Raw genomic sequence first — 24575 nt, 5'->3', positions numbered from 1 at the left:
TGAAGATATCTTGGTCTCAATTTTTATTATTTAATTCTTAACGTTCGTATATTATTTGATAAAAAATAACTAATATGACAAGCATGTGATTCGAAAGAGTGAAAATTTTAAAGAAGAATTTTGAAAAGAAAAAAAGTGGACTTTTCGTACATATAAAAAATCTAAAACAGCGGCCAAAATTGGAAAACTTTGAAACCCCGAGAGGAGAACAGTCAACTGCCAAAAATGACTTCTACTACTAAACATTTTTAATGAAATTCCAACAATACCCTCTTCTAGAAGATATACAGATTTCAGATCAAAGGGTATAAATGGAAAATCCTACCCTCCGTCTCAACTCTTAACTGTGTCGTTTATAAGAGCTCTTCCTCTTCCGGTGTTTCCCGTCGACTTCCTTTCTTCGCCTACGTACCCAACTTTCCACCGCAAACCCTAGTCCTCGATCTGTCTCTCTCGCGCGCGGAGGTCTCCGATGGCGTGGTCGACTCGCTTTCTGACGGCGGTGGCGTTCCTCTCCGTCGGCGTCGTATTCTCGCCGCCCGACGTCTTCGGCTCGGGGCCCGACGCTCCCGCCGCCGCCATCACCGCCGCCAAGCTCCTCCACCTGCTTTCCTTCTCTGCCGCCTGGGGATCCTCCCTCTGGGTCACCTTCATCGGCGGCATCATCATGTTCAAGTAAAATCGATCGATCCCTTTTCCCAACCCCACCTTTTTTGTTCCAATTGTCGATGATGAAGATGAAGAACTTTTCTACCGTTCTCTTTAATCGTATCGATTTATGTAGTAAACGCATTTATAATGCAGATATTTGCCGAGGCACCAGTTCGGCAACCTTCAGAGCAAGATGTTCCCTGCCTACTTCACGATGGTGTCTGTGTGCGCCGCAATCTCGGTGGCCGCGTTTGCTTATCTCCATCCGTGGAGGACAGCCTCGTCCATAGAGAAGTATCAGCTCGGTTTCCTCCTCTCTGCTCTTGGTTTCGACCTTTGCAACCTGATTGTCTTCACCCCAATGACTATCGAGGTAATCATCCAACTCATCTGCAAATGGTGACATGACATCTACTATCATCAGTTGAATTTATTTGCTTCTTCTTGTTGATAAGGTAATCTAGGAATTGGTCTTCTGTTGAAAGTATCTGTACGCTTTTCTTGCATCTGTAGTGTTGTGCCATTAATGAATGGATATATCTACCAAGTTTGACAAGTGATGCTGAAACTTTTTTGAACACCTACGATAGTTTCAACTTTCAAAATTATCAAAATCTTTCCTAACTAGTTGGAAGTCTTATCATGTTGCTTCCCGGCCATTAGTAGTGTTTCATCTCTAAAGGAACTGCCACTTGTCAAGTAGAAATTGTAAAGTGTTTGATATAGGCAGTTCCATTAGTAAACGAAATTTGAAAATATAGAGGGTGTTTTGAATAAGTGTATAAACTGTGGCAAGCAAAATGAGAATTTGCGTTATAGTGTGTGAACAATTTTATTGATTAAATTGCTTTGCAATTTGCTTTTATATGAGAAGATACTACTTCACAATTGAGATTGGATGACTCATTTCTATAGTGACAGCAAGAGCAATTACTCGTTTAGTTCTTTGATTAAATTGCTATATTGTGATATGGAGACTTGGATGTTTAGATCATCTAGAACTGAATCATGCATTCTTGAAATGCATTAGAGCATGTTTGTGGTCCAATTTCCTAGAGGAGGATAAATAACTGATAAAAAGGAGGTAAGCAAAAAAAAGTTCTAGAGGAAAGGTAGGGGAAATGATTAATATACTAGTTTTTGAAAAAAAAGATGATTTCTTGTCAAAATCATCATCGATTGTATTTCCACCATAATCAAATGAAAGAAATATGTGAAGAAGTTGGAAAATTATTTTCCAATCATCTTTCTTGTCCTCCTCCTACTTCCTTGGGTGGAAATGAAGAAACAACACATGGAGAAACTTTTCCTCAAGTACCTTTCCTTCCATATTCCCTTCATTCATAGGAAAGCCTACGATACCACTGAACTACGCTGAACTTTTAATATGTTGCTTTTACAGTCAAATTCTATCCTATGGCTTTTATGACAAAAGCACAATTGATATTTATTTGCTATGCAAAAAGTATAGTAACTCTTATAATTAAACCAAAAACTTATTATGAGCAGTTGATTTTTTTCTTAGATTCATGCTATTCATATCTTTATTTTGTCACAGATGATGAAGAAGAGGCACAAAGTTGAAAGAGATATAAACATTGGTGACGAAGTTGGAGTTTCAAAGAATGTGGAAGCAGCAAAGTCCAATGCACAACTCAAGTCCATGAACAAAAAGTTTGGAATGATTCATGGTTTGTCTTCCCTTGCCAACCTCATGGCATTCGGCAGCCTAGCCATCCATTCATGGTACTTGGCCGGCAAGCTGCATTTCTAAACACAAAATGCAAAATCATCTGCGGTCTCAACCAATTTATCCATCCAAACATATGTATCGATTGGATGTATGATTCACCATTTCCCTACTGGTTCTGGTCTGAAACCTTGATGAAGTAATAAAAATTATGTTACAATCAGAGTGTGTTCAGAAATTCCCATCTGTTTGGTTCCTTTGTATGAAAAGTGTGATTTTAGAGCTGCAAAGCAGTTAACATGCCATTGCAAATCATTTCGGAGCTTGGTTTGGTTCCAGTTTGAGAAAAAAAAATTTATGATATTATAATAATTATAAAAATATCTATTCTTAACATCAATCAGGGTGTTTGGTCTAGTGGTATGATTCTCGCTTCGGGTGCGAGAGGTCGTGAGTTCGATTCTCGCAACACCCCAATTTTATTTTTTTCCTTAAAACTTGTAATTATTAACTAATCCACTAATTGTGCAGTCAATTAATACTTTTTTGTCATATAAAACCTGTTATTATCGTCATAAACCAACGTAAATTTATATCAATAGATGTTTTTAATTAAATAAATTGTGTCGGATTAATCAGATTAAGCTTTTAAGTTATAGAAGTTACACTGAAAAAGACGAACGGATTCAGTCTACTCTGGCGAACATTTCATAACAGGCTCCGTAATCCGGATTGCAGTTAACGGGCCGGATCCAACATAGTCACTGACACGTCAGACTGGATGCAGCTCCAATCTCCATCATAGCCAGAATCCGACCCGTAAAAGGCTCGCCTCGCCCGCCCCCATTTCATCAGCGCGAGCGAAGCGAAGAGAGAGAGGCGAATCGGACGGCGGCCGAGCTCGTGTGGCGATGGCGGGGCAGTGGAGGAGCTCTAGCGAACGGCGTCGTATCCCTTCAATCCCCTTCGCGTATTCCCCCAATCCCTGAGCTTTATTCTTCCTTCTCTTCCTCGAACACGACTCCCGGCGTCCGCTAGTTGTCCCGCTTGGAGGAAACGGTGCGTTTCCCGTTAGGGTTTCCACTCATCGGCCGGTGGTTCTCATCGGATTTCCTCCCGCTGAGCCCAAGTAGATTCCGGACTCATGATCTACTGTTGAGTTTGATTGATTCGACGTTTAGCTGTGACGTAGCTCATTGATTGAGAAGGTATGATCTTTAGGCTTCTTTCCCAACTTATTCAGTTCTTATTATTGCGTTTAGTAATGCCTTTCTGGATTTTAGTTCTTGTATATCGTTAACAATCCTTTTACTGTCCGGTCCTCTATCCATTTCTTTTGTGTTGCATGTTAAGTATCGCTTTTGGTTGCTTTGGTCCATATTGTCAACTTTTTGCTTCGCCTCTCTTTCCTACTGAAGTAACGACAGTGTTATTTATGGTTTAGAAAAATTCTTGACGACAGCTGAAGGTCAAAACTTCTGTTGGGCGCTTCAGTAGCTTCCGTTTAGCTTATCTTAGTGGTTCTTATGCATCTGTTTTGCTAGATTTTCTTCTATCCTATTTGTAGCAGTTCAAACAAATTTCTTCTCACATTTCTCCTCATAGCTCTAATTTTCCTTATCTTTTTTCTGCATTTGTTTGACTTAGAGTGGGATAAGTTTCAATCATGTTTGATCTCTGTTGTTGTTGATCACCAATGTGGTACCATGAGCCAAGTACTTAAACTGTTAAACCTTACCCTTCCTGAGGGTTGTCCTTTTGGCGACAAGCTACTAGAACAGACTACTTTTTAGGTATGGTCATCAAGTTTTATATACCATGGCAAAACGTATTCATGCTTCTTCTGTTTTCAGTGATTCAATCCTGCCAAAAGTAATCCTTCCTTTTTCTTTGGCACATTTACGTGCTTGCACTGGTACTACCTTTTGTAGACATTATTTTCTGTTAGTATCCTAATTTCTAGTATATTTCTTCATAAAATCATAAATATTCATGAACAAACATAGAAACCTGTATTTGTATCGTCTACTTCGAGGATCCCTATGGAAGGGCACAGAGCATGATTAAATTGTGTTTAATGGAGGAAATTTTAACAATATACTTAGGAAAAACACTAGCTTTTGCCAATTGTTATTCTAAGCCAGAGTATTGGAAGGGCATAGAGCACAAATAACTTGTCTTTAATGGATAATGTTGTACTTAGGAAAATACTAGCTTTTCCTGTTGCTATGCTATGTCCTTAGTGTATTGTTTCAATGGGTACTTCCAATGTACTCATAAGAGAATTTGAAATGTGAGAAAAGGAAGTTTTAAAAGAACCTCATTATACCTTTTGTAGAAATAGTTTATTGATTTAGTACACTGTTGTTGATTTAGTACACTGTTGTTGTAGAATATCCTAAATGATTAGCTTTACTGATTAGATGATGATGATGATAGATTTTTGGCCTAATGATAATTGGTAAACTATCTGCTGTATTGATGAATTCCATATTGCTAAACGTGCAAATTGATAAGACGGTTTTAAGAAATAAACGGTCAAACACCAGTTGCATGCATTAGAGAATTCCTTCTTTGTTGTACAACCAATATCCATATTTTATTCTAAACCTTAAAATGTTCAGGAATATTCCTATCAAGAGATGTCTTCTAGCTCTCCTTTTGAAGAACATACAGGCACCAATGAAGGGGAAATGAGGTTCCCGGACCTTGGGGATAGCCACTTTGTTTTTGAGGATAAAAATTTGGTTTATCATGAAGATGATCAAATGCAAGAAGAACTCGAGAGACAATTGACTGATGAGAGTCAATCTAATGTTAGTGCAACTGTGCTGTGGAAACATGTTGTCAAAGGGAAAAAGTGTGGAAATGCTCATGGTGGTTCTCATGTCTTTAAGTGCAAATATTGCCACAAGATATATCATGGGACATACACCCGTGTTTATGCTCACTTGATGGGTCACAAAAAGGGAGAGAGCAAGGGGATCGGATATTGTTCTATTGTCAAAGCTGACAAAAATCTACAAATGCAGATAAAAAGGGAAGTTGAGAATGTAGAAAGTTCACCTAATGTTGTTCCTTTGAGGAAGTCAAAGCTCAATCCAAGTTCAGAAGCAACTTTGCAAGGAACTTCTTTAGCCTTGTCCTATGTAAGTTCTTTTGAGCAGGAGTATTCAACGCAGGACAGAGATGATGTTGACTCTAAAGTAGTACGATGTTTATGTGCAAATGGAATCCCTTTCAGTGTTCTGCAATCGCCATATTGGGAAGATATGGTATTGGCAATTAGTAAAGAACTAGGTTACAAAAGTCCATCTTATGAGAAAGCAAATACGATCTTACTAGAAACTGAAAGACATAAGGTTGAAAGAGAAATGGAGGACTTTAAACAGAAGTGGCCACAATATGGAATTTCAATCATTTCAAATGGCTGGAGCGACATAAAAAACCTACCTTTGATAAATATGTTGGCTTCAAACCAATTTGGATCCATGTTCTTAAATGCCTTTGATTTTGTAACAGTTGAGAAATCACAGAAAAGCATTTCTGATTTTATGTTGGAAGCAATTGAGAAGGTGGGGCCGTATAATGTTGTTCAATTGATAACGGACAATTCAATTGACTGCAGAGCTGCCAGTGATGAAGTGGCGCAAGTATATCCTCACTTATTTTGGAATCCTTGCATGGTTCACACTTTGTATCTGATACTAAAGGATATTATGAATGCTCTTCCTTGGCTTAAGCAGACATATCGAACTGCTAAAGGTATAGTCAGATACTTCTTACACCATCCTCATTCTGTTGATATCTTCCAAATATTTTCAAGATTGAAGTTACTGAAAGCTACAGCACAAGGATTGGCTTCACACTATATCACTTTTTATGTTCTACTTGACATCCGAGAATCACTTACAGCTGCTGTGTTGTCCGAACATTGGGAATTGTGGGCTACTTCTCCAAATATGAAGGAGAAAGTAAAGCTTCTTGGTGATAATGTGAAGGAAGCAGTCATGTCTGAGAACTTTTGGGTACCAGCACGGTTGGCCTTATCCATTATCAAGCCAGTTTACAAGATGGTCAAGTTTTCTGATCAAGATGGTGCCCTTATTGGTGATGTATGTGATAGAATGGATAATATGCTGGGGGAAATTAAAGAAAATCTGAGTGGGCTTGAAGATATGTATACAATTGTGGAAGAAAAGGTTCTTTCAAGGTGGAACAAGAAAATTTTTCCATTGCACTGTTTGGCCTATGCACTCACACCGAAGTACTATGATGAGGAATACCTACAACTTCCTGCACCAGGATGTAGGAAGAGATGCCCCCCAGGTAGATTCTTTCTTTTGTTCATTTTCCCCTTTCTATGCTAAGAATGAAATTATTAATCCTCCTTTGTAATACTACTATGTTTTCATCATTAATCTCACAACTTGTTTTCAGTATGGTTTTAGACTAGTTATGAAATTGCCTTAATTTACAGATCAAGATGATGAGGTATTTGAGTGTGCTACTTCTGCCATATGTAAAATGCACCGAAATGCTGACCGCCAGGATATTATTCGTGTGCAATTTCTGTCCTTTATCGAGAAGAAGGGGAAGTTCTCTTCGCCCATAGCCAAGAGAGATGCCCGAAATCCCAAAATTAATGTTTTCCAATGGTGGAAGTTTCATGGTGGTGATACAAAGGAGCTAAGAGATGTGGCCTTCAAAGTTCTCTCTCAGTCAATCAGTTCTTTTTCAGTGGAGAAACAGTGGAGTACCTATAGCTATATCCAAAGTGCAAAGAGACACAGATCAAATTCTAGTTTTGCTGACAATCTCGTATATGTACATTCTAACTTACGGCTATTGTCCAGGTACTGTCTGTTTTTTTTTTTTTTTTGCAAACTTCTACTTTGTGTGGTTTAGACAGATTCAAATACCATGCTGAATTAGTATGGCATCATATGGTATTTAGGACCAAACCACAGGATTGAGACTTGTACTCTCTCTCTCTCTCTTTTTTGACTAGATTTTGATAGCATCTAAACTTTGCAATTTGGCATATCACTTGATCTTTTAGAAGTGTTGTCTGATATCATTACTGACTTTTCGGTTTGTTTGTGTAGGCGTAATCCAAATTATAAGTATGGCATACACAAAAAGTGGGATGTAAACTCTGAGCTTCCTAGTGTCGATGAATCTGCTTTCCAGTGGGAAGATTTGTGCTTCATGGGATTAGACGATGATGACTCATTGTTAAAGCAGGCTTCTCATTCTAACAATCCTGTACAAGAGCTTTTGAGGATCATCGAGGACGTTCCCTCCTGTGATAATCAAATTGTTGAACAAAGTCAAACAACCAGCTCCATGCGTGCAGGTGGAGGGAGAGGAGGTCGAGCTGGTATTCCAAGTAGGCTCGATCACAAAGGTAAGACAGAGAGATTTTTGTGATCTCAACTTTTGTTTTGCTAGTTTCTTAATATAGAATAAGCTCAATGTTTGAACCAGATGGCCATTGAGAGTAGGGTTTGTTTTCACAAAGATTAGTCATCATGTGTGCATTCTGATGATATCTATTTTGAGTTCAAATTCTTATGCTTGTTTTTTTTCTCTTGCTTAAATTAATGAATTGTTCACGAGCTTAAGGCTCTGTTTACTTCGATGGATAGGACAGGAAGGGTGAAAAGTTAACGGAGGGAGAAGAAGGGGAGCTAAGACGATGAGTCGAGGAAGGAGGCTGAGTTTGTTTACTTAAGAGGATGGAAGAGGAAGAGAGGATGAAGAAAAAGACCAAGTAATTCTAATTCTTATTTTTCTTATGCTGAATCCCCTTCCTTAGCCCTCTTACTATCTATTTAAAGTAAACACAACCTGAATCAGTTTACTTTGCAATTTTACTAGTTATAAGAAATTCCAGAAGAAATGATAATATAATATTTAAATAATTTTATATAGCTTAAAATTAATCAAATCGTTTAAAAATTTTAAATTATAGAATATAAAATTAATAATTCAACTTGATAAATTTATTGATTGATTATATTATAGAATTTAGATATCAATTCTATTAACAGTTTATGTTGTTAATCGTTATGTCATTTAAGATAAGTACTGTGAAAAATAACATAAATTGAATTATGTATTTATATATTTTTATAAAATCTAAGGTTAATTAGATTTTAAGTTTTTTTCAAATAAAAAATAAATTGAATGAGATTACTATATTGTTATATCATTTACTATTAAAATAACAAATTGAATGATTTGTTTTTTAAAAAATAAAAATCCATTACATTTTAAAGTATTTTTTAAAATTTAAAACATAAAAAATTTGATTTTAAATATATCATCCATTAATTTTTAAAAAACAATTAATTAAGTTGGTTTACTAATTAATTTAATGAAATGAAATCAATTAATTTTTATTTTTTAATAAAAAATAAAATTGTCCATAAAATTAACTGAAAAATTACCCTTTTATTAAAAATAAAAATTGCCTTGTTTCTTTATGTACTCTAAATTGACAAATGGAAACCAAATGATACACAAACCATGACTAGTAGCTATTTATATTACTCGACAAATTATAGTTGGAAACTATCGCTTCAAAAGACTTAATGGGCATGTTACATATGATGCAAGGAGATGAGAATTTATCTCCATGAGTATAATCAAGTTGGTACTCTAGTAGATTACCACATGAAAACAAAGATCAAATTCTCAAGGGAATAATCCCTTAGGGAATAAAATTTTTTCCACTTGAAAAGGTCACTCGGTTATCATGATTTACTCTCTTCAAATTATTATAGAGGCGAGGGTCTTCACCTTTTGCCACACGAAGGAGATGAGAATTTGGCCTGTGTTTCTGTTTTTCTTGTTAGGCACAAAATGATCCACAAGTCTTAATATGTTGTATAAAATACTATTTACTAATCTGCTTGCGGACACATCTTGATGACCAAACAATAATCAGCTGACAATTTGAAAGAGCTGATCTAAACATTTTCTCTGAATCACTGAACAGTTAGTTTCTAGGAAAAAAAGATCACACAAAACAAGCTCTGACCTTTTGATAAATTTTACATCTGGTAGACAGTCTTTCATGAACTGTTATTCAGAAATTTGAGCTTGAGCATGAGTGCAGTTTCTACAAGCACAACTCTCATTAAAAGTTTACCACATCAAGCTCGAGAAATGTGAATCAAATTATCCAAAACATGTAGTAAAGTGCGAAGGATCAAAAACGTTGGAGGGCAGTCATGTTTGATAGGTCTTACAATGACTGAAGGAGTTCTATTTGGTAGCTTGTGCGATCATATTGCTTATTGAACTTGACTGCTCCTTGGCAGCTTCCACCAGTTGGTCCTGGCAAAAGAAAATCCAATGGTTGATGACAATGAGATTATTATGCAGTGGTAATGGCTCTTTGAACATTTATGGGAAAGCACCTGATGTGTGCCATCTCAAATTAGCCTATAATACCGATGCTCATCGTTTATCAAGAGAATATGGCAAGCACTCTGACCCTACAAATGTTCTGTCTTCCCATACATGTAGGACACTCTACGAGCTGGTCTTAAAACCACCTTGTAGTTTCAAAATAATGCAGCAGGATATGGATTTATAATAGTATCGTCTAACTCTAAATACCATCTGTTTTGTGCCCTAACTCCACCTATTATGTAGTTGCATGCATCACAAAATAATCTTGAAGATAGTGGTCAGGCATCCAAAATCAAAAATTTAAAACTTAACTTGGATTGAATCAAACCAAACAAAAGATTAGGTTCACAAAATTTATCAGTTTGGTTTTACTTTGAACAATATATATATATATATATTGATCACTAGCTATTAGGAAAGTGATCACCTTTCCAGACTAATAGCTAGTGATCAGCACATGAATTGATGAGATGTTGCTTTTTGCTATAGATCTAATAAATACCTGTGCAGCTATAAGACGGGCAACAGTTGTCTCTAATTATAAAATAGATTTCACACTTTAAACTTGTTGTCAAGGTATTGATCTCCTGTGCACTATAAGACGGGCAACAGTCTTTTTACTCGAAGCTCACCAGCAATGAGAATTTCATCCAATATGTAGTATGCCTGCCCAATTCATAAGCAGATAGGATATAAACAAGAAAATAAGAGATGGTCAAAGAAATCATCAAACAAATTACCTTATGAAAATTGAATATCAAATCAAGTTCGCAAACCTGAGAATAAGGAAACATAAAGTTTCATAATTTGATTTGTGAACAAAACCTTTCTGAGATGCAATCAACTAAACGAAATGACTTACACTGCCAAAATATCGGTCCAGTATCTCAACAAAATGATGAATGATTTCAAGTATTTCTAATTCATTATCATCTGCATCAATGCACATGCAAAAGTAAAGACTGGCATATCTGAAAATGATATTTTATGAGTCAGGAGCATTGCATTTTAAAAGTAGCAAAGTCGATTTCATAAAACAATAAATAACCACCACAAAGATGCATATTTGTACAGCAAAATTACCTTCTATACACAACCTTATATCCTCTCCACTCTACAAAGTTGCAAAGCTTTGGACCTCGTGTAAGAATCAGTCCACTAAGCTCACGGATGACCTTAAGTATAAGAGTGATGAATTTAACAAATTAAAAACAAATGCATCAGTATCTATATTTTTCAATGAAAAAATAGCAAAGAGTGCAAGTCCCATAATAGTGAACCTTCCAGGCTGATAGAATACTTGAATTGAATACGATCAACAAGAGAATGAAAAAATTCTGGAGCTCATGCACAACAGAATGAACATCTTGCAAAATCTTACACGAGAATGATTGGCTAAATCTAATGTCAATGGATACTTGAGATCAGAATGGTAGATGTAGCATGCAAGGAAACCAAAATATGCTTGTAGTGTAAATTCACTGCACGTTTGACCAATACCAATCATATCCAATAAATCAGATAAAACAAGATTAGAAGTCGTACAGACTAACATATTCAGGTTTACCATAGAACATCCTGGGCATGCAGAGTTCAAATCTAAAATTCACCGTCTAGAATGATTCCCAAGTTTCGAATGCAGTGGACAAAAGAAAGAAGAATTTAGAGAGGAAGCTGTTGCCGAGAAAATAATAGAGTTCAAGGACAATAGATTACAAATGTGATCAGGCCAGTGAGAACAGAATTGCAATTGACTCAGGATGACCGATCATCCTCATAATTGACTTAATATTTGACCAAAAATAAAGCAAAAAGGTCTACAAGACTCATCATGCTTACCACAAGCCTGTAATTAGTGAACTAATAACAGTCAGCAATGACCAAGGGAAAAGTAGAAAACAGGAAACAATCTGCTAAAAGACCACGTGAACTTTCACAATCACTATTCAGTATCCAAAATGTATGATACCATGCGCTGACACTGAAACAATGAGCAAAAATGATAGCACAATGTTACAATTTAGCTATATAATGCAAATTGACCAGCAAACCGGTAAGCCATAATGACACTTACAAATGTTAATATCTATCCATTATAGTAAATTAAAGAAAACTTAGAACATGAATGATATACAAAAGCACCAGAGAGGAGGAAACAAAATGCAAAGACATTCTCAACAACTAGGTCAAATTTTACTTTTCCAGTGATCAATGCAAGTAGACTCATTCAAACTGAAGCAAGCAATTAAAATATGAAAAGTAAATCTGGAGTAAACCAGCATATCTACCTTAGTTCTTTCTTTCTGAGAATATGGAGAATACCATTTGGTTAATCTCACTTTTCCCTGTCGACTAATTAGAAGTACAAAGTGAATCTGGCATTATAAATAAGGCAAGTTATCAAAATTCAGTAAACAATTCGATAAGTAGCTTAATAATTAAAAAGAAAAATGCATTCACTTTGGACAAATTTGATGTCAAAACCAATTTCATATCGACCTATTAAACAAGGACAATTTTCTTATATACTAGTATTAACAGAATCACAAGCCTATTTTATCATACAATTTTTTGTTTGCCTAAACCAATTTTCACAATAGAACAAAAATCTGTATGGCTTCCATATTCAAAATGGATAAAATTATGCACGATCAACTAAGACAAAAAGGAAATCTCAAACCGTATGATTTGGGTTTCCGATCATCCATCATAAACAAAAACAGAAGATGAAGTTGCACCCGAGGAACTGATCACTGTTGTTGAAATAACTGAACCGACGAGATTTCAACTTTGATAAATCTTATCTTCCATCATGTTTCGCACTCGATCCCACGAGTATTTTTTTAGCTAAAGCATATAAAAGGTTGATGTTTGGTAACTTGGATCATCGTCCTTCGCATATATACCGATGGGTACGCAAAGAAATCACCGACTTCGAAAATTAATACACACACAACCGGAACGAAATCCTTCATATAGAAGCTCAAGTTGTTAACCCAGGAATCGGAAAACAACGTTGAATAGATTGATACACGAACGATTGTACGATACGAAGAAATCCTAGCCCTAATCTTAATTAAGAGAGCAAATTTATCAAGCGAGAACCGACCATTTCTATCGGGTTTCCTTCGGATCTGTGATTCTTCGATCTCCCGCGATCAGGAAGGAAGAAGACGACGAACAGAGGAAAAATATCGTGAAAGGATATGAAAATTAAAAAAGATTAATGAAGGAAAGCCACTAAATTGGGCCTATGGGTTCTGTCCAAATGGGCCCATTAAAGGCCCATATCAAACGGGGGAAATTTTTTGGGAAAGTTGTGCAATTACTTAAAATTATATGGTCGTTTATTAAAATAAGTATATTCGAATTCGAGCTAAGATAAAATTTCAATTGGGCCCTTAAAATTTCAATATCTCAAATAAGACATGATCTGCGTCTTTCATCTCCCCTTCACTTTTTAACAGGCAGGAAGGACCATGGATTCTTCATCGCCATTCCTGTTTATGAAGAAAAAAATCACTTTTTTTCTGGCTTGGCAAGTAGTAGCGGTGATCCACAAACTCAGAGGAGAAGCATTAGGTTATCGTCTTGCAGAACTAGTGAGGTTAGGGAAGGCAAAACAGAAGAAGACGGAGATGAGGGGAAAGTGTAAGAAAGGTAAGAAACCTAACGGCAAACATGCTTTCTGCCGCCGAATCAACTCGATGGCTCGATCGAACTCGGCCAGCGACCCATTGCCGTCTCCTTGCCCAGCAGCACACCGAAAGAGTTGGGCAAAATTGGCGGCCTACCTGTCTGAAGAGCGGCATGCCTAGGCGGACAGAAACGGAGGCCTCTTGTTCGGCGGAGTCGCCGCCCGTCAGGAAGTCCCAAATGAACTCCTCAAGGCGCCGCCTTTGGGAATGGCCGGGGAAGGAGCTGAACGGGCGGAGTTCGGCGAATGGAGAGGGAGGAGCGACTCGTCTTCTCCGTTGAATCTTACGGATCCTCTCCAACACCGACGAAACATTTTATTCTTACAATTTCAACGACTCCCCTTTTCTTTCCCGGCGCACCCTTAAATTCAAGACGTGAATGGTCGGATGCAGCGTGGATTAGTAGCATAGTTGTACAGGATCCTCGAAAAGTAGAATTCGGCACGTGATTTCTGGCCCCGCGAGGATCACAGGCCGCCAAGCGCCTGTGGACACGTCTCGGCATCAGAACGGTTGAGATATTGAAGGCCCGTTACCGCATTATGCACTGTATGCGGACTTTGCGGTCCCCGGTACGTCAATGAAATAAAAGTCGGGGCCTCGTCAGAGGAACATCGCTGTCTTGATTGCGAGCGAAGGAGAGGAGGAGAATTGGACGTGTTTGTGGCGGTCGAAATCTAGGGTGCGGCCGCAGGGAAGGAGTTTGTGGATTTCGCTCCTCGTCTCCTTGTTCTTCGATCGAGGGCCAGGCATGCGGTGATGGCCCGCGAGGAGCCGGTCGAAGAAGGAAAAGAAGGCGAAGACGCGGTGGGCGTTGCCTGCTCGATTTGCCTCGAGGCCGTCAAGAGCGGAGGGGACCGGGCTACCGCTTGGCTGCAATGCGGGCATGAATTCCACCTCGGTTAGTTCCTCCTGGGGATCTTGTTCTTTGATTTTTTTTTTTTTTCTCCTTTCCTTATCACTTCGTTGGATTCTGGTGATTCGGTGGGGGAATAGTTGATTTGATAAAAAGGTGCCTTTTTTGCTGTTTGTTTAATTATTATTGTCTTTGATGAACTATTCTTATGGGAGCCTTGAAATTCTGTCCAAACAAGCTTTTTCCCTTATTCTTAAAGGCAAGGAACCAACAAGCCAATCATACTCTATGGAAGTTTGAAGCTGGTAGAAGAGAAAAAGACCTAGCCGGTTTGCAATTGATTCCTGTTGGAATGGAATTTCGATTTGATATTTGAAATAGAAAATAAAGGAATAAAAAAGTGTAAGAGTTTTCCCCTTTTCTAAAATTAGTTTCTGGTGGAACAATATCTAAGACTCTCCCCTTTTCTACATTTGCCAGCCTCCATGTTATATCAAAAACAGCCTGTGTTATTGTCAAAGGCAAGGAACCAACAAGTCAACCATTCTATGTGGGAGTTTGAAGCTGGTTGTACATAAAAAAGACCTAGCTTGTTACCAACATATTATGTATGATCAGAAAGGAATTCTAAGAAAAATGGTTTCAGTTGTTACATTTCATTTCATTGGGAAAACAAGGAACAAAAAGAATTCATTCCTTATGTTTAGAATAATAGGGTATTGATATATTTGATATTTTACCCTTGTTTCTTATTAAGAGTTACAAATCCTTTTACATCTGGTTGGACTTTAAAATCTATAAACATACTTTTCCCCAAACATAGTAATCAAATATCATAATTTGAGACCTAAGTTTTCTGTGATAATGTAATCCTATTTCCAATATTTTGTTTTGTGAAAATGGTAGTTTAATACAGAAGTAGGGATAGAATTCCATTTCCATAGAATTATGGTTCCAGAATCTGACAAGGTAGCAACACCAGCTCTGTAGATGGTTTGATTTTGCAACTGTTTGTGTCTTAAGAGTGTGCTATTTCTGGGTTACTTATGGTGATTTCTATTCAACAATATGGTAAATAGGTTGATTAGTTGGCCATTCAAAGATAAGTAGATAATTAATGCATGCCCAAAAATTTGCCTTCATATATTCAGTGAAAGACTAGTAACTTACAATTTTTGCTCTCCATGTTTTCTTCTGATTCATCTTCATTATTGTTGCTGCCTTCTCTTTCATGGTTTATGAAAAAGCTTAAACCTTGTGAACATTGGGACCTTCTTAAACTTTGGTTGAAATAAACTATTGAACATTGATGAAAGTTCCTGTGATTCACTCTCTTCAAAGTACATATAACTTTATCTTAACATTTATGTCAGTTCTTATTTCGGTTTTAGTGATAGTCATGGAAAAATGAATTCCAATGCTCAAAGTTCTGCTGTAAGAAATTTTATCAAGAATGTGTTATTATTACGTTCTTTCCTAATCTGTCACCTCAATGGATTTAATTTTATATATAGGATAAATGTATGAGTCTAGAAAAAACAGTTAAATCAATTGAATTTATGTCCTAAAATAATTTGTGCATAATCACTTTTCAAATAACCTATGTGACACCTCATTTGAGCAGTCATATAAGTTGGCTCATCCAAGTAGACTAATAGTGAAGATTTATCACCATTTAGAACCATTTGTTTCAGATTGCATTGGTTCTGCATTTAATGCTAAGGGAGTGATGCAATGCCCAAATTGTCGAAAAGTTGAAGAAGGAAATTGGCTGTATGCAAATGGCTACCGTCCAACACCAGACTTCATTGATGAATTGATTCATGATGGGCACCTCTACAATCATAGTCACATTGAAAGTGTATGCTGCTAACTTGAATCACTGCCCTCTTTGATTTGCATCTGTTTGTTTGTATAGACCTCTGATAATGTATCAAATTTAGAAATTGAGCATCTTAAAATCTCATTATTTAAAAAGAACATTTGTCGGCCTTTTTCACAGTTCTTTTAGTGTAGTGGCTTCTCTTTTGTTCCATTTTTTTCAAATTTTTTTGCTATAGTAGTATGTTATTTTCAGTATATTTCTTTCCAATCATATCATGTTTTCTCTAGTCATGTGTTTTTTTTTCGTTTTATCTGTTTGTCCAGCCGATCAGAGGTCATTGGTGTCCAGTCAGCGGCTTGGCAAGGATTCCATCATTGTTTGAGTAAGTTCTGCATTGCATATGATCTTTATATATTATGTATAATGGCAATTCCAATCTATTATGAGAGAATGACTGGATCGATAGTGCTGTTTTTATTGCTTTGGCAAATAATAACTGCACTCTCAATATCTTGGTGGACTCAGCAATTAATGTTTTTTACCATTGTATGCTGTTTATTTTTTCTTACATTTGTTAAATATAAAGTCCTGGGTATTTAGCTAGGATTAGCCACAGATTAAACCTTTAGGCATGCTTAAACCTGTTTAGTTTGAAAAATTTTCTGAAAACTTTCTACGTTCTTAGAATATAGAATTGAAAGTTGAAAAGATAAATAAAGTGAATATTTAAAATTGACTCTTATAACACATTTGAATTTACTAAAGGAGAATGATGTGATAAATATTTATTTTTTCTTTTTAATTTCTAATGTCTTTATTTAGTTTTCTTAGAACTGCAAACTAAAAACAAATTGCATCAGTTACTTTGCCTTTCAAGATGCATAGAAGCAAGTACTTTTGATTGTGGTGTTATGCGCATCATTACTTAATAACTCATGATCATCATGAAGCTGTGGTTTTCTCAACTATGCTAATGCTTCCTTATTACTTGCTAAAAAAAGTCTTCATTAAAATCATTTAGTCATGAAGTAAAAAGTAGTTAGTATAAGATTTATATAGTCAGCAGACAAATAACTTTTTTCATGTCGATAAAAATATAATGCTAAATCACTGATTTCCCCTTTCTGCAGTAGTAAGGTTTGGCGAGTATTTTATTTACATTTGTCTAATGTATTGCATGCAAATCATATAACTTAATCGAATTTGCTAAATACTTGGACTGTGTCTTAATCGAATTTGCTAAATACTTGGTTAGAGAACTGCTTTGTAAATGCCACATTGGAAGCGTTTAGCTGCATTTGTCATTTAACTTACCTTTTTCTATTTTAATTTAGGGAAGGCGAATCTTCTTCAGCTGCTCCTTGTAAGTCGAAGCAAATATAAATTGATGACATGTTAAGTAACTTTTGAGTAACCTAACAAATTTGTGGTCTTGCAGTTCGTGATCCTTTTGGATATCATGCTATTGTTTCTGAGAATCAGTCGACCATGTCATCACCTCATCCATGCCCTTTCGCAGCTTACACGCAACTGCCCCAACCTTCTTCCTCCAATCAGTCATTTGAGGCCATGCTTGATGGTCCTGGATATCACCAACAGTGGAGTTATTTTTCAAGACCAAGAGATATTCACGCTCATATGATAGCAGCGAGTAATCGCCATCATCCATCCTACTCATTCAATTCCCATGTTAACCTTGCTGATCCAGCATCACACTTTTCAAGGATCGACACAGATGGTTTACCTGCTGCTGACTCTGTTTTCCATCCTTTAGTTCTCAGTCATGGGTGAGTTGCATTGCATCGATTTCTCACCTTTTAACAGGCTGTTTCTTTCTAACGCATCTATAAGTTATCTTGTCATCAGCATGATGGTTATTGTGGAATTCAGCAGATACCAATTAACATCTTGGCTAAATCTAAATCTGTAGTGATCGAATATTATCACTATGCATGCTTTCAATATGGTTCAAGTTTGTTCGATATGATCGCCACCTGAATTTTAACTCTTTTTTTTGTATTTTTTGTTTCCAGAAATGGCTCAAGATCTGGCCCCACCAGCTCCTCTGCCCTTGCATCAGTCCCACCATTCCTCCGAACCCATGCCAATCTCCACGAAGTCTTCCATCGACAAAATGCTCAAAGTGTGCATGGAACAAGTATGCCACAACCTGCAAACCCAAGGGGGCTGAATCCAACAGACCAGTGTGTCCCTTTCCTGATAACTCCCATTCCTTTAGATGCTGAGGGAATTCAAAACCGCCACCGTCTATGGGAGTGCGAAGCTGTAATGACACATCCTTCTCCCCTTGACAGGGAACGTAGTGCCTGGGGCTCTTTCCCACAGCCCAACGGTGCATCAGACCCCAACTCACGGATGGCCTTCTTGCTGTCACATAACGGACCTGAGAGGTCATCATCAGTACAAGCAGGCTACAACCAAACAATAATACCTCCAGGCCGCATGTTGTCATTGATGTGATGCTGAATTTGGCATTTCTTCGAAGATGAACTATTTTCACATTCTCAAATCTCCCCTTAAATGCAGTAAATTTCATTTTTAAACTGTTGTTGTCGAATTGTAAACTCTACTAGCTGTGCGAACATGTTGGTTGGTGATGGTAAGATGGATGATGGCTAGAAATGGCATGAACAAAATAATATGCTGAAACTGTTGTAAGTTAAGTTAAGGGGAGAGAAGGCCCCCAGAAGCTTAAAACATGCACAGATTTTCATTATGGGAAAATGTATCAAAAGCTTACATGCAAGTTTTTTGTGATGTTATTTCAATGTTGTGGGTGCTGAATATGTCTAGAGAATTTCTTTGTTACAAAGGTTCATATTTTGTTTCATTTTTCATGAATCGCGTGAAGCAACATTCATGTGATTTTGGAATCACATGAAGATCTCCTTAATGGTCATCTAATCTAGCACTTTTAGGTATTCTGCAAATTTAACTGCAATGGCTTATCCATCTACCACCATAATATAGTTGGCTGGTCCTGAGACATTCAATCCAAAGCTGCATTTACTGAGTTTATGATGATTCTTGTTTGTGTTATGCAGTTCGATCGATCGACACACAAATGCTTAGCTGCGGTGATGAAATGTTGTACTAGCCACTAACTTGCTCATTCTTCTGGTTTGTAAAATTTGAATACTTCAGTTGTATCAGTTTATGGTTGTTTTCTTCAAAAACATGGTTGTATTTACCATGACAATCATGAATCTATTACTTGACTTTTATCAAACAGTACAAGGCCTTTGCATTGCATGACCTTTAGCAGAATTTACATGGTATAACAAGATTCATACAATCTTCCCTAAAGAGTTTGGAGGAACACAGCCATGAGCCTTCCACTTACTTATGCACTCTGCAAAAGTTTAAGAAATTGATTTTAATAAAAAGGATCACAGAAATGATATACATACAACAAAGAAGGATCGATCTGAATCTTACCAATGGTATGCCTTTCCCTGCCTTTTCTCTCAAGAATGCACAAGGCTTGAAGAACAACTCACCATACACCTTTGTCCACTCCTCCAATCTCTTGCATACATAATTTGCACCAAGTGAATCTGCCCAATGGATCACTCCACCCCTGAATTTTAAGAAAATGAATGAATGAATGAATGGTAACGATATAAATCATGATTCATGAATCCTATGCTTCTGAGTTTCAGCCAACTTAACCTGTGAGCTGGAAATCCAATCCCCATGATGGAAGCTATGTCAAGGTCTGATGACTTCACAGCAATTCTCTTGTCGAGAACACGACAGACCTCGTTGATGACAGGAAAGAAGAGCATTTCAACTATGTCCTCGTCTGGTATTGTGGTCGTCAGCTGCAGATCATGTTGAACAAACATGTGTTCATTTTGTTCTTAAGCAAATTCTACTGGGTTTTCGGTTAACTAACCTGAGGGTTTGGAGTGACACTAATCATATTCTTTGACCTGTTAATGTAGTTACCTATTTCAGGGTCAGGAATGGCTTCCTTCTTCTCATCATACTTGTAGAATCCATTTCCATTGGCCTTGCCTGTTACAAAGTGATTCTGAAGTGTTAACATATACCGAATATGCTTTCGAACATGTTCTTGCTGAAAAACTAGTAACTATATGCACAATGAAATCTAACTGAGAACCCAAAAGTGCTTAATATCAAGTTAATAGTAATTCATTCATGTAAACTTTCAAACTGTTTATGAGACTAAATATGCTTATCAGAAATAACCTTTGAGGATCTTCATACCTTCTCTCTTATCTTCGAGCATGATTTGCACTAATCTTGAATTGTAGGATCTATCAGGGAAGCTCTCAAGGTATTTTGTGCTAGAAGCTATGGCAACTCCGATACCAACCAAATCAATTAGCCTGTACAAGTCACAAGAAAAAGAGATCATTGTGAGTTGCACACTATGATTGATGAGATTCCCTTGATCATCATAATGAATATTAGTCCATGTACCTGAAGGGACCAATTGGCATTCCAAATTTAGTACATGCCTCATCGACTTTATAGGGATCGAGACCACGATCGACTAGAAAGAGTGCTGTTTGAGTGAGAGGAATGAACATCCTATCGACAGCTGAGTCAGTAGTGGTTACTATGGTGGTCTTGTGAATCTTTTCACCGATATTCAGAAGATCTATGATGACTTGTGGAGATGTTTCACGTGTCTGAACTATTTCTAGAAGTGGTGTTTCATAAGCAGGACTGTGACAGAAACAAGTTCAGAAATGAGACAATTTTAAAAAAAAAAAAAAAAGAAACAAATGCACAACCTTGCCATTTTCATTTTGTTACCTGAAGAAATGTGCCCCGACAATACGATCTTGAGCCTCAGTCCTTTCTCCGATTAAGTTAAGATCAAATGTAGAAGTGTTAGTGGCTAATATACAGTCTGAAGAACAATATTTTTGAAGATCTGCAAACACTTGCTGCTTTGAAGGCAAATCCTCAAGAACTGTCTGAAAATGCCAAAGTATCAAGGAGAGAAAACAATTAGAAATTAACCATTTTACTCGTGAAATTTGAGTTGCGGAGTTGGACTAGTCGTTCTTGCCTCGATAACCATATTGACATCTTTGAAGCATTCATAATCAAGAACACCTGTGAGTAGAGATAGTGCCGTCTCACATTGCTCTTGTGTCATTTTTCCTTGGCTTATGAAACTATGCAAATTCTCTGCGGAGAGTAAGAACTTCAAATTTTAAAGCATGCTTATAGTGAATTCATCAATGATTGATTTAGATTGGTATAGTATACCTTTGACTCCATCTATTCCTGCATTTAAGATGTTTTCATCTACTTCTTTCAGTAAAACTGTGTAATTTTTCAGAATTAGTGCTGTTGCGATATCAGAGCCCATTGAATTTCCCCCTACGACACCGATTTTAGTTATTTCCCGAGGAATCAAACTCAAGTCAGTGATCCCAGGAACCTGTAAGATATGTTCAAATCATCACAAACTAAGCTTAAATTTCTTGCTGAATATTACTCTCAAAGTATCAAGTTATGATTTCTGACTTGAGACACGCCGATAGTGTTCGTACCATTGCAGTTCGGCGTTGAGATAAGACAACATGAATCAAATTCTTGCAAGTTTCAGAGAAGAGAAGTTGTTGGAAAATGTTGGCTTCCTACAATAAGAAAAAAGCCATTGCATATATTAGCCTTTGGTGAAGGATGAGGAAAGCTTTTAGTGTGAGAACGTACCTTAAGAAGTCCATTGCGAGGACCTGAGACGATACCCTCTTCGATCACATCAATACAATCCAAAGGGGAATGAACATGAGGAGATCGCTTTCGAGCTTCAGATCTCGCAGAATTCAGCATTTTCTTCACCTCCTCAAGGGGCTCCAACTTGTCGGCTTTGTGAAGACTCTTGATCCATGGCTTCCTAAACTCCGCGATGTCGAGAGCCCAACGTTTTGCTGTCTCAACTAACTCATCAGTTGAAACTACAGCATCAACAAGGCCAATATTGTAAGCCTCTTCCCCTCCAATTGACTTGGACAACTGCAAGGTTTGATGAAAGCATACTTACAACAATTGTAACTGAATAACAAAAGTCTACCGAGACTTGTGATTACATTAAGTAAAATTTTCTGAATCGTACCAAGATAATGTCGAGGGCTTTCTGAAGTCCGGCGAGTCGTGGAAGCCTTTGAGTTCCTAAATAAACTCTAAAGTTTAACAATTTGTTGTTAACACATATAGAACTCACCAAACTTGCAAGGGCACCTACCTCCAAGTCCTGGGATGAACCCAACTGTAAGTTCAGGTAGAGCTATATGAGCATCTGAAGTCGAAATTCGCGCATGGCATGCCTGAAGTTTCGATAAAGATAAAGTTATATCTTAACCTTAAAATTCAGATAAAAAGTTTTAGGAATGAATCAAATCATTACTCACCATTGCTGTTTCCAATCCCCCTCCAATAACAAGGCCTTTCATAGCAGCTACTGATGGTTTAGCAGCACCTAAATGAGCATGCAGAAATCAGAAATGCACAATTGAGATAGAAACAGATGGTGTTTCTCTTTGAACTACCTTCGAAAATATCGGTAAGCACATCGATTGCCAAGTAGCCCACTTTCGGTTCGAGTTCTGTCAATCAGTGTGGATGTTAGAACTTAGCTTGAACTAGAGCCATAAAAGGAGTTGAAGGATGGAGGAAATGAACTTACTTATTCCTTCATCAATTTCTTGAAAATTTCCAAAGGCTTCAATGTCGAAACCTCCCGAAAAATGAGGCCCTTCGCCTGATCGAGGAGAGTGAATTCTTAAGCTCACACTTAAAAACATTCATACTGATCAAACTTGATTTATAAAGTAGCAAACGTTGTTTGAGATTGAAGAATACTTGTTACGACAATGGCTTTCACATCATCCCTTTTCAAAGCTTCATCATAATTATCTATCAAACTCCAAAACACTGAACCAATGATAAACAACACAATATATTCAACTAAGAAAGAGATTAAGCAGTTAGTTTGCTAATGATCAACAGATCTAGGGAGGATATGTTAATGATCACCATTGTGGTCTAAGAAGTTCATCGGAGGATTAACGATAGTGATGACGGCCACCCCGTCCTCTCCCACCTCCATCTCTGTCAGCTTCCTCCCCATCTCTTCTTCTTCTTCTTCTTCTTCTTCTTCTTCTCTTCCTCTTCTTGGTTTTGTTTTGTTTGCTTTGATTTGATTGCTAGAGTCTGTTTATATAATGTTGTTTAGACACGTGATTAGAGACTTGTATTTTAGCTTTTATCTCTTAATGTGTATATTTTTTATACAAACCATTTATTAATAAGAAGACTTGACTTGGATAATCATAGCATTTCATTATTCTCTAAAATTAAATTTTCACTAGAGAAAAAAAAAGACTTCGTCAAAATTATATTATTAGTGTTAATTTTATTACTTCCACCCATTGACTAGCTATAAATTAAAGAAATAGAAATAAGATAAGGTTATCCTTGTTTGTCAACGAGATTCGCTAAATAAACCCTCCAAATTTAATGATTTTTAAATGGGTCTATTGGTTATTTTGTATTTATACAATTCTTTATTGAGATGGGGGTTGTTGTTGTTTTCTACTTATTGTTATTAGGGATTAATTATATTCTAGCCCCTATAATTTTATTATTTGCTTTTCCTCTTTTAACTCTTAGTCGTATTGTTGAAATTGGAGGTCAAATTGAGACAACTATGAGATCAAATAAAACACTTAACTTCATGGATCAATGAGAAAAAGTAAAGTAATACTTAATCAACTGTAGTTGAATAATCAATTTATTCAAACAATATATATATATATTATTTAGATTTAAAATATTTGTATTTTAAAGTTATTATTTACAATTCCTAACCTAACCCAAAGTAAGTATATATATATTTTATGTGGCAATTGGGAGAATTTTATTCATGAAGGGTTGGTAGCTCAGAATATTCTTAAATTAAATTACATTTAAAAAGAAGTCAACTTTGAAAAGTCAACATGAGTAGTAGGTTGAAAAGTAAAAAATCAATTAAGTTCAATATTGAAACACATGATTTAGAAAATTCAACTGCACCTATTTCAAACCTTCAAAAGAAAGTACGTACTGATGTGATATGTTGAGTAGTTATCGAAGATGGATTGAGCTTTCATGGCGAAAATCTTATTCTACCAAATTTGAACATCGACTAGTTTAGTTGATTCAACAGAAAAATTGAAGGTCAAGTAAGTTGGTCTAGTTATATTCACTTTGAGCACGTTACCATCTCATCATTTTCTACGTCTCACCGATTTTTAAATTTTTATTGACTAGATTTTTTTCATTATTTATGAGATTATTAAATTAATTTATTCGTAGATATATTGAAAATTTGAATGTTATGGTGGAAGATCTGATCGTTGATGCGATATTAAAGAGTGTGCC

At 36.7% G+C, this 24575-nt stretch overlaps 5 protein-coding genes and 1 non-coding gene across 9 annotated transcripts; 4 read left to right on the top strand and 2 right to left on the bottom strand.

Moving 5' to 3' along the window:
- Positions 1–391: 391 nt before the first annotated feature.
- Positions 392–2564, top strand: LOC141840855 (uncharacterized). The gene is made up of 3 exons (XM_074728935.1): positions 392–675; positions 805–1024; positions 2210–2564. Exons 1-3 carry the CDS (start codon positions 473–475, stop codon positions 2423–2425), a joined length of 639 nt encoding a protein of 212 aa, XP_074585036.1. The 5' UTR covers positions 392–472; the 3' UTR covers positions 2426–2564.
- Positions 2565–2744: 180 nt separating this feature from the next.
- On the top strand, positions 2745–2816 carry TRNAP-CGG (transfer RNA proline (anticodon CGG)). Its single transcript has one exon. It is a non-coding gene; the product is annotated as a tRNA-Pro (tRNA).
- Positions 2817–3222: 406 nt separating this feature from the next.
- Positions 3223–8218, top strand: LOC141837203 (uncharacterized). Of its 3 annotated transcripts, none has more exons than XM_074724646.1 (5): positions 3224–3549; positions 4966–6670; positions 6822–7197; positions 7450–7751; positions 7998–8218. In XM_074724646.1, the coding sequence occupies exons 2-5, from the start codon at positions 4984–4986 to the stop codon at positions 8012–8014; spliced, it is 2382 nt and encodes a 793-aa protein (XP_074580747.1). In that variant the 5' UTR covers positions 3224–3549; positions 4966–4983; the 3' UTR covers positions 8015–8218. The 3 variants fall into 3 exon arrangements, with proteins under 3 accessions (XP_074580746.1, XP_074580747.1, XP_074580748.1); XM_074724647.1 differs by having other exon boundaries at positions 7993–8218; XM_074724645.1 differs by lacking the exon at positions 7998–8218 and having other exon boundaries at positions 3223–3549; positions 7450–7929.
- Positions 8219–9368: 1150 nt separating this feature from the next.
- LOC141839204 (AP-1 complex subunit sigma-2-like) lies at positions 9369–12953 on the bottom strand. The gene is made up of 8 exons (XM_074726898.1): positions 12876–12953; positions 12055–12141; positions 10850–10941; positions 10629–10737; positions 10507–10542; positions 10380–10432; positions 10269–10295; positions 9369–9688 (listed from the first exon to the last, which is right to left on the bottom strand). The coding sequence occupies exons 1-7, from the start codon at positions 12876–12878 to the stop codon at positions 10277–10279; spliced, it is 399 nt and encodes a 132-aa protein (XP_074582999.1). The 5' UTR covers positions 12879–12953; the 3' UTR covers positions 9369–9688; positions 10269–10276.
- Positions 12954–14098: 1145 nt separating this feature from the next.
- Positions 14099–18928, top strand: LOC141836947 (E3 ubiquitin-protein ligase IPI1-like). Of its 2 annotated transcripts, none has more exons than XM_074724428.1 (6): positions 14099–14365; positions 16015–16181; positions 16469–16527; positions 17480–17508; positions 17665–17932; positions 18179–18928. In XM_074724428.1, the coding sequence occupies exons 1-6, from the start codon at positions 14224–14226 to the stop codon at positions 18624–18626; spliced, it is 1113 nt and encodes a 370-aa protein (XP_074580529.1). In that variant the 5' UTR covers positions 14099–14223; the 3' UTR covers positions 18627–18928. The 2 variants fall into 2 exon arrangements, with proteins under 2 accessions (XP_074580529.1, XP_074580528.1); XM_074724427.1 differs by having other exon boundaries at positions 17584–17932.
- Positions 18929–19403: 475 nt separating this feature from the next.
- Positions 19404–23336, bottom strand: LOC141840061 (glyoxysomal fatty acid beta-oxidation multifunctional protein MFP-a-like). Its single transcript, XM_074727952.1, has 18 exons — positions 23190–23336; positions 23016–23087; positions 22840–22914; positions 22703–22759; positions 22565–22632; positions 22399–22480; positions 22270–22325; positions 21867–22169; positions 21704–21790; positions 21417–21591; positions 21214–21335; positions 20955–21118; positions 20616–20864; positions 20400–20521; positions 20065–20186; positions 19839–19990; positions 19605–19746; positions 19404–19518 (listed from the first exon to the last, which is right to left on the bottom strand). Exons 1-18 carry the CDS (start codon positions 23281–23283, stop codon positions 19510–19512), a joined length of 2151 nt encoding a protein of 716 aa, XP_074584053.1. The 5' UTR covers positions 23284–23336; the 3' UTR covers positions 19404–19509.
- Positions 23337–24575: the final 1239 nt, after the last annotated feature.

Source organism: Curcuma longa, chromosome 11, assembly GCF_044706935.1.
Source record: "Curcuma longa cultivar G26 ecotype Majalengka, Jawa Barat chromosome 11, ITB_CL_G26_1.1, whole genome shotgun sequence".
Taxonomy (NCBI): Eukaryota; Viridiplantae; Streptophyta; class Magnoliopsida; order Zingiberales; family Zingiberaceae; genus Curcuma; species Curcuma longa.
This window is presented reverse-complemented; position numbering and strand designations above follow the sequence as displayed.

Excerpts from the sequence above, each read along its gene's own strand:
- LOC141837203 (XM_074724645.1), top strand. The coding sequence starts at position 4,984 with ATGTCTTCTAGCTCTCCTTTTGAAGAACATACAGGCACCAATGAAGGG. Across the intron at positions 6,671-6,821 it reads TAGGAAGAGATGCCCCCCAG|ATCAAGATGATGAGGTATTT; the intron begins GTAGATTCTTTC and ends CTTAATTTACAG. Across the intron at positions 7,198-7,449 it reads AACTTACGGCTATTGTCCAG|GCGTAATCCAAATTATAAGT; the intron begins GTACTGTCTGTT and ends TTGTTTGTGTAG.
- LOC141836947 (XM_074724427.1), top strand. The coding sequence starts at position 14,224 with ATGGCCCGCGAGGAGCCGGTCGAAGAAGGAAAAGAAGGCGAAGACGCG. Across the intron at positions 16,182-16,468 it reads ATCATAGTCACATTGAAAGT|CCGATCAGAGGTCATTGGTG; the intron begins GTATGCTGCTAA and ends CTGTTTGTCCAG. Across the intron at positions 16,528-17,479 it reads AGGATTCCATCATTGTTTGA|GGAAGGCGAATCTTCTTCAG; the intron begins GTAAGTTCTGCA and ends ATTTTAATTTAG.
- LOC141840855 (XM_074728935.1), top strand. The coding sequence starts at position 473 with ATGGCGTGGTCGACTCGCTTTCTGACGGCGGTGGCGTTCCTCTCCGTC. Across the intron at positions 676-804 it reads GGCGGCATCATCATGTTCAA|ATATTTGCCGAGGCACCAGT; the intron begins GTAAAATCGATC and ends TTTATAATGCAG. Across the intron at positions 1,025-2,209 it reads TCACCCCAATGACTATCGAG|ATGATGAAGAAGAGGCACAA; the intron begins GTAATCATCCAA and ends ATTTTGTCACAG.
- LOC141839204 (XM_074726898.1), bottom strand. Across the intron at positions 10,942-12,054 it reads CTCAGAAAGAAAGAACTAAG|GTCATCCGTGAGCTTAGTGG; the intron begins GTAGATATGCTG and ends CTTATACTTAAG. Across the intron at positions 10,738-10,849 it reads TATAAGGTTGTGTATAGAAG|ATATGCCAGTCTTTACTTTT; the intron begins GTAATTTTGCTG and ends TATCATTTTCAG.
- LOC141840061 (XM_074727952.1), bottom strand. The coding sequence starts at position 23,283 with ATGGGGAGGAAGCTGACAGAGATGGAGGTGGGAGAGGACGGGGTGGCC. Across the intron at positions 22,915-23,015 it reads GAAAGCCATTGTCGTAACAA|GCGAAGGGCCTCATTTTTCG; the intron begins GTATTCTTCAAT and ends CTCCTCGATCAG. Across the intron at positions 19,747-19,838 it reads ATTGGATTTCCAGCTCACAG|GGGTGGAGTGATCCATTGGG; the intron begins GTTAAGTTGGCT and ends CTTAAAATTCAG.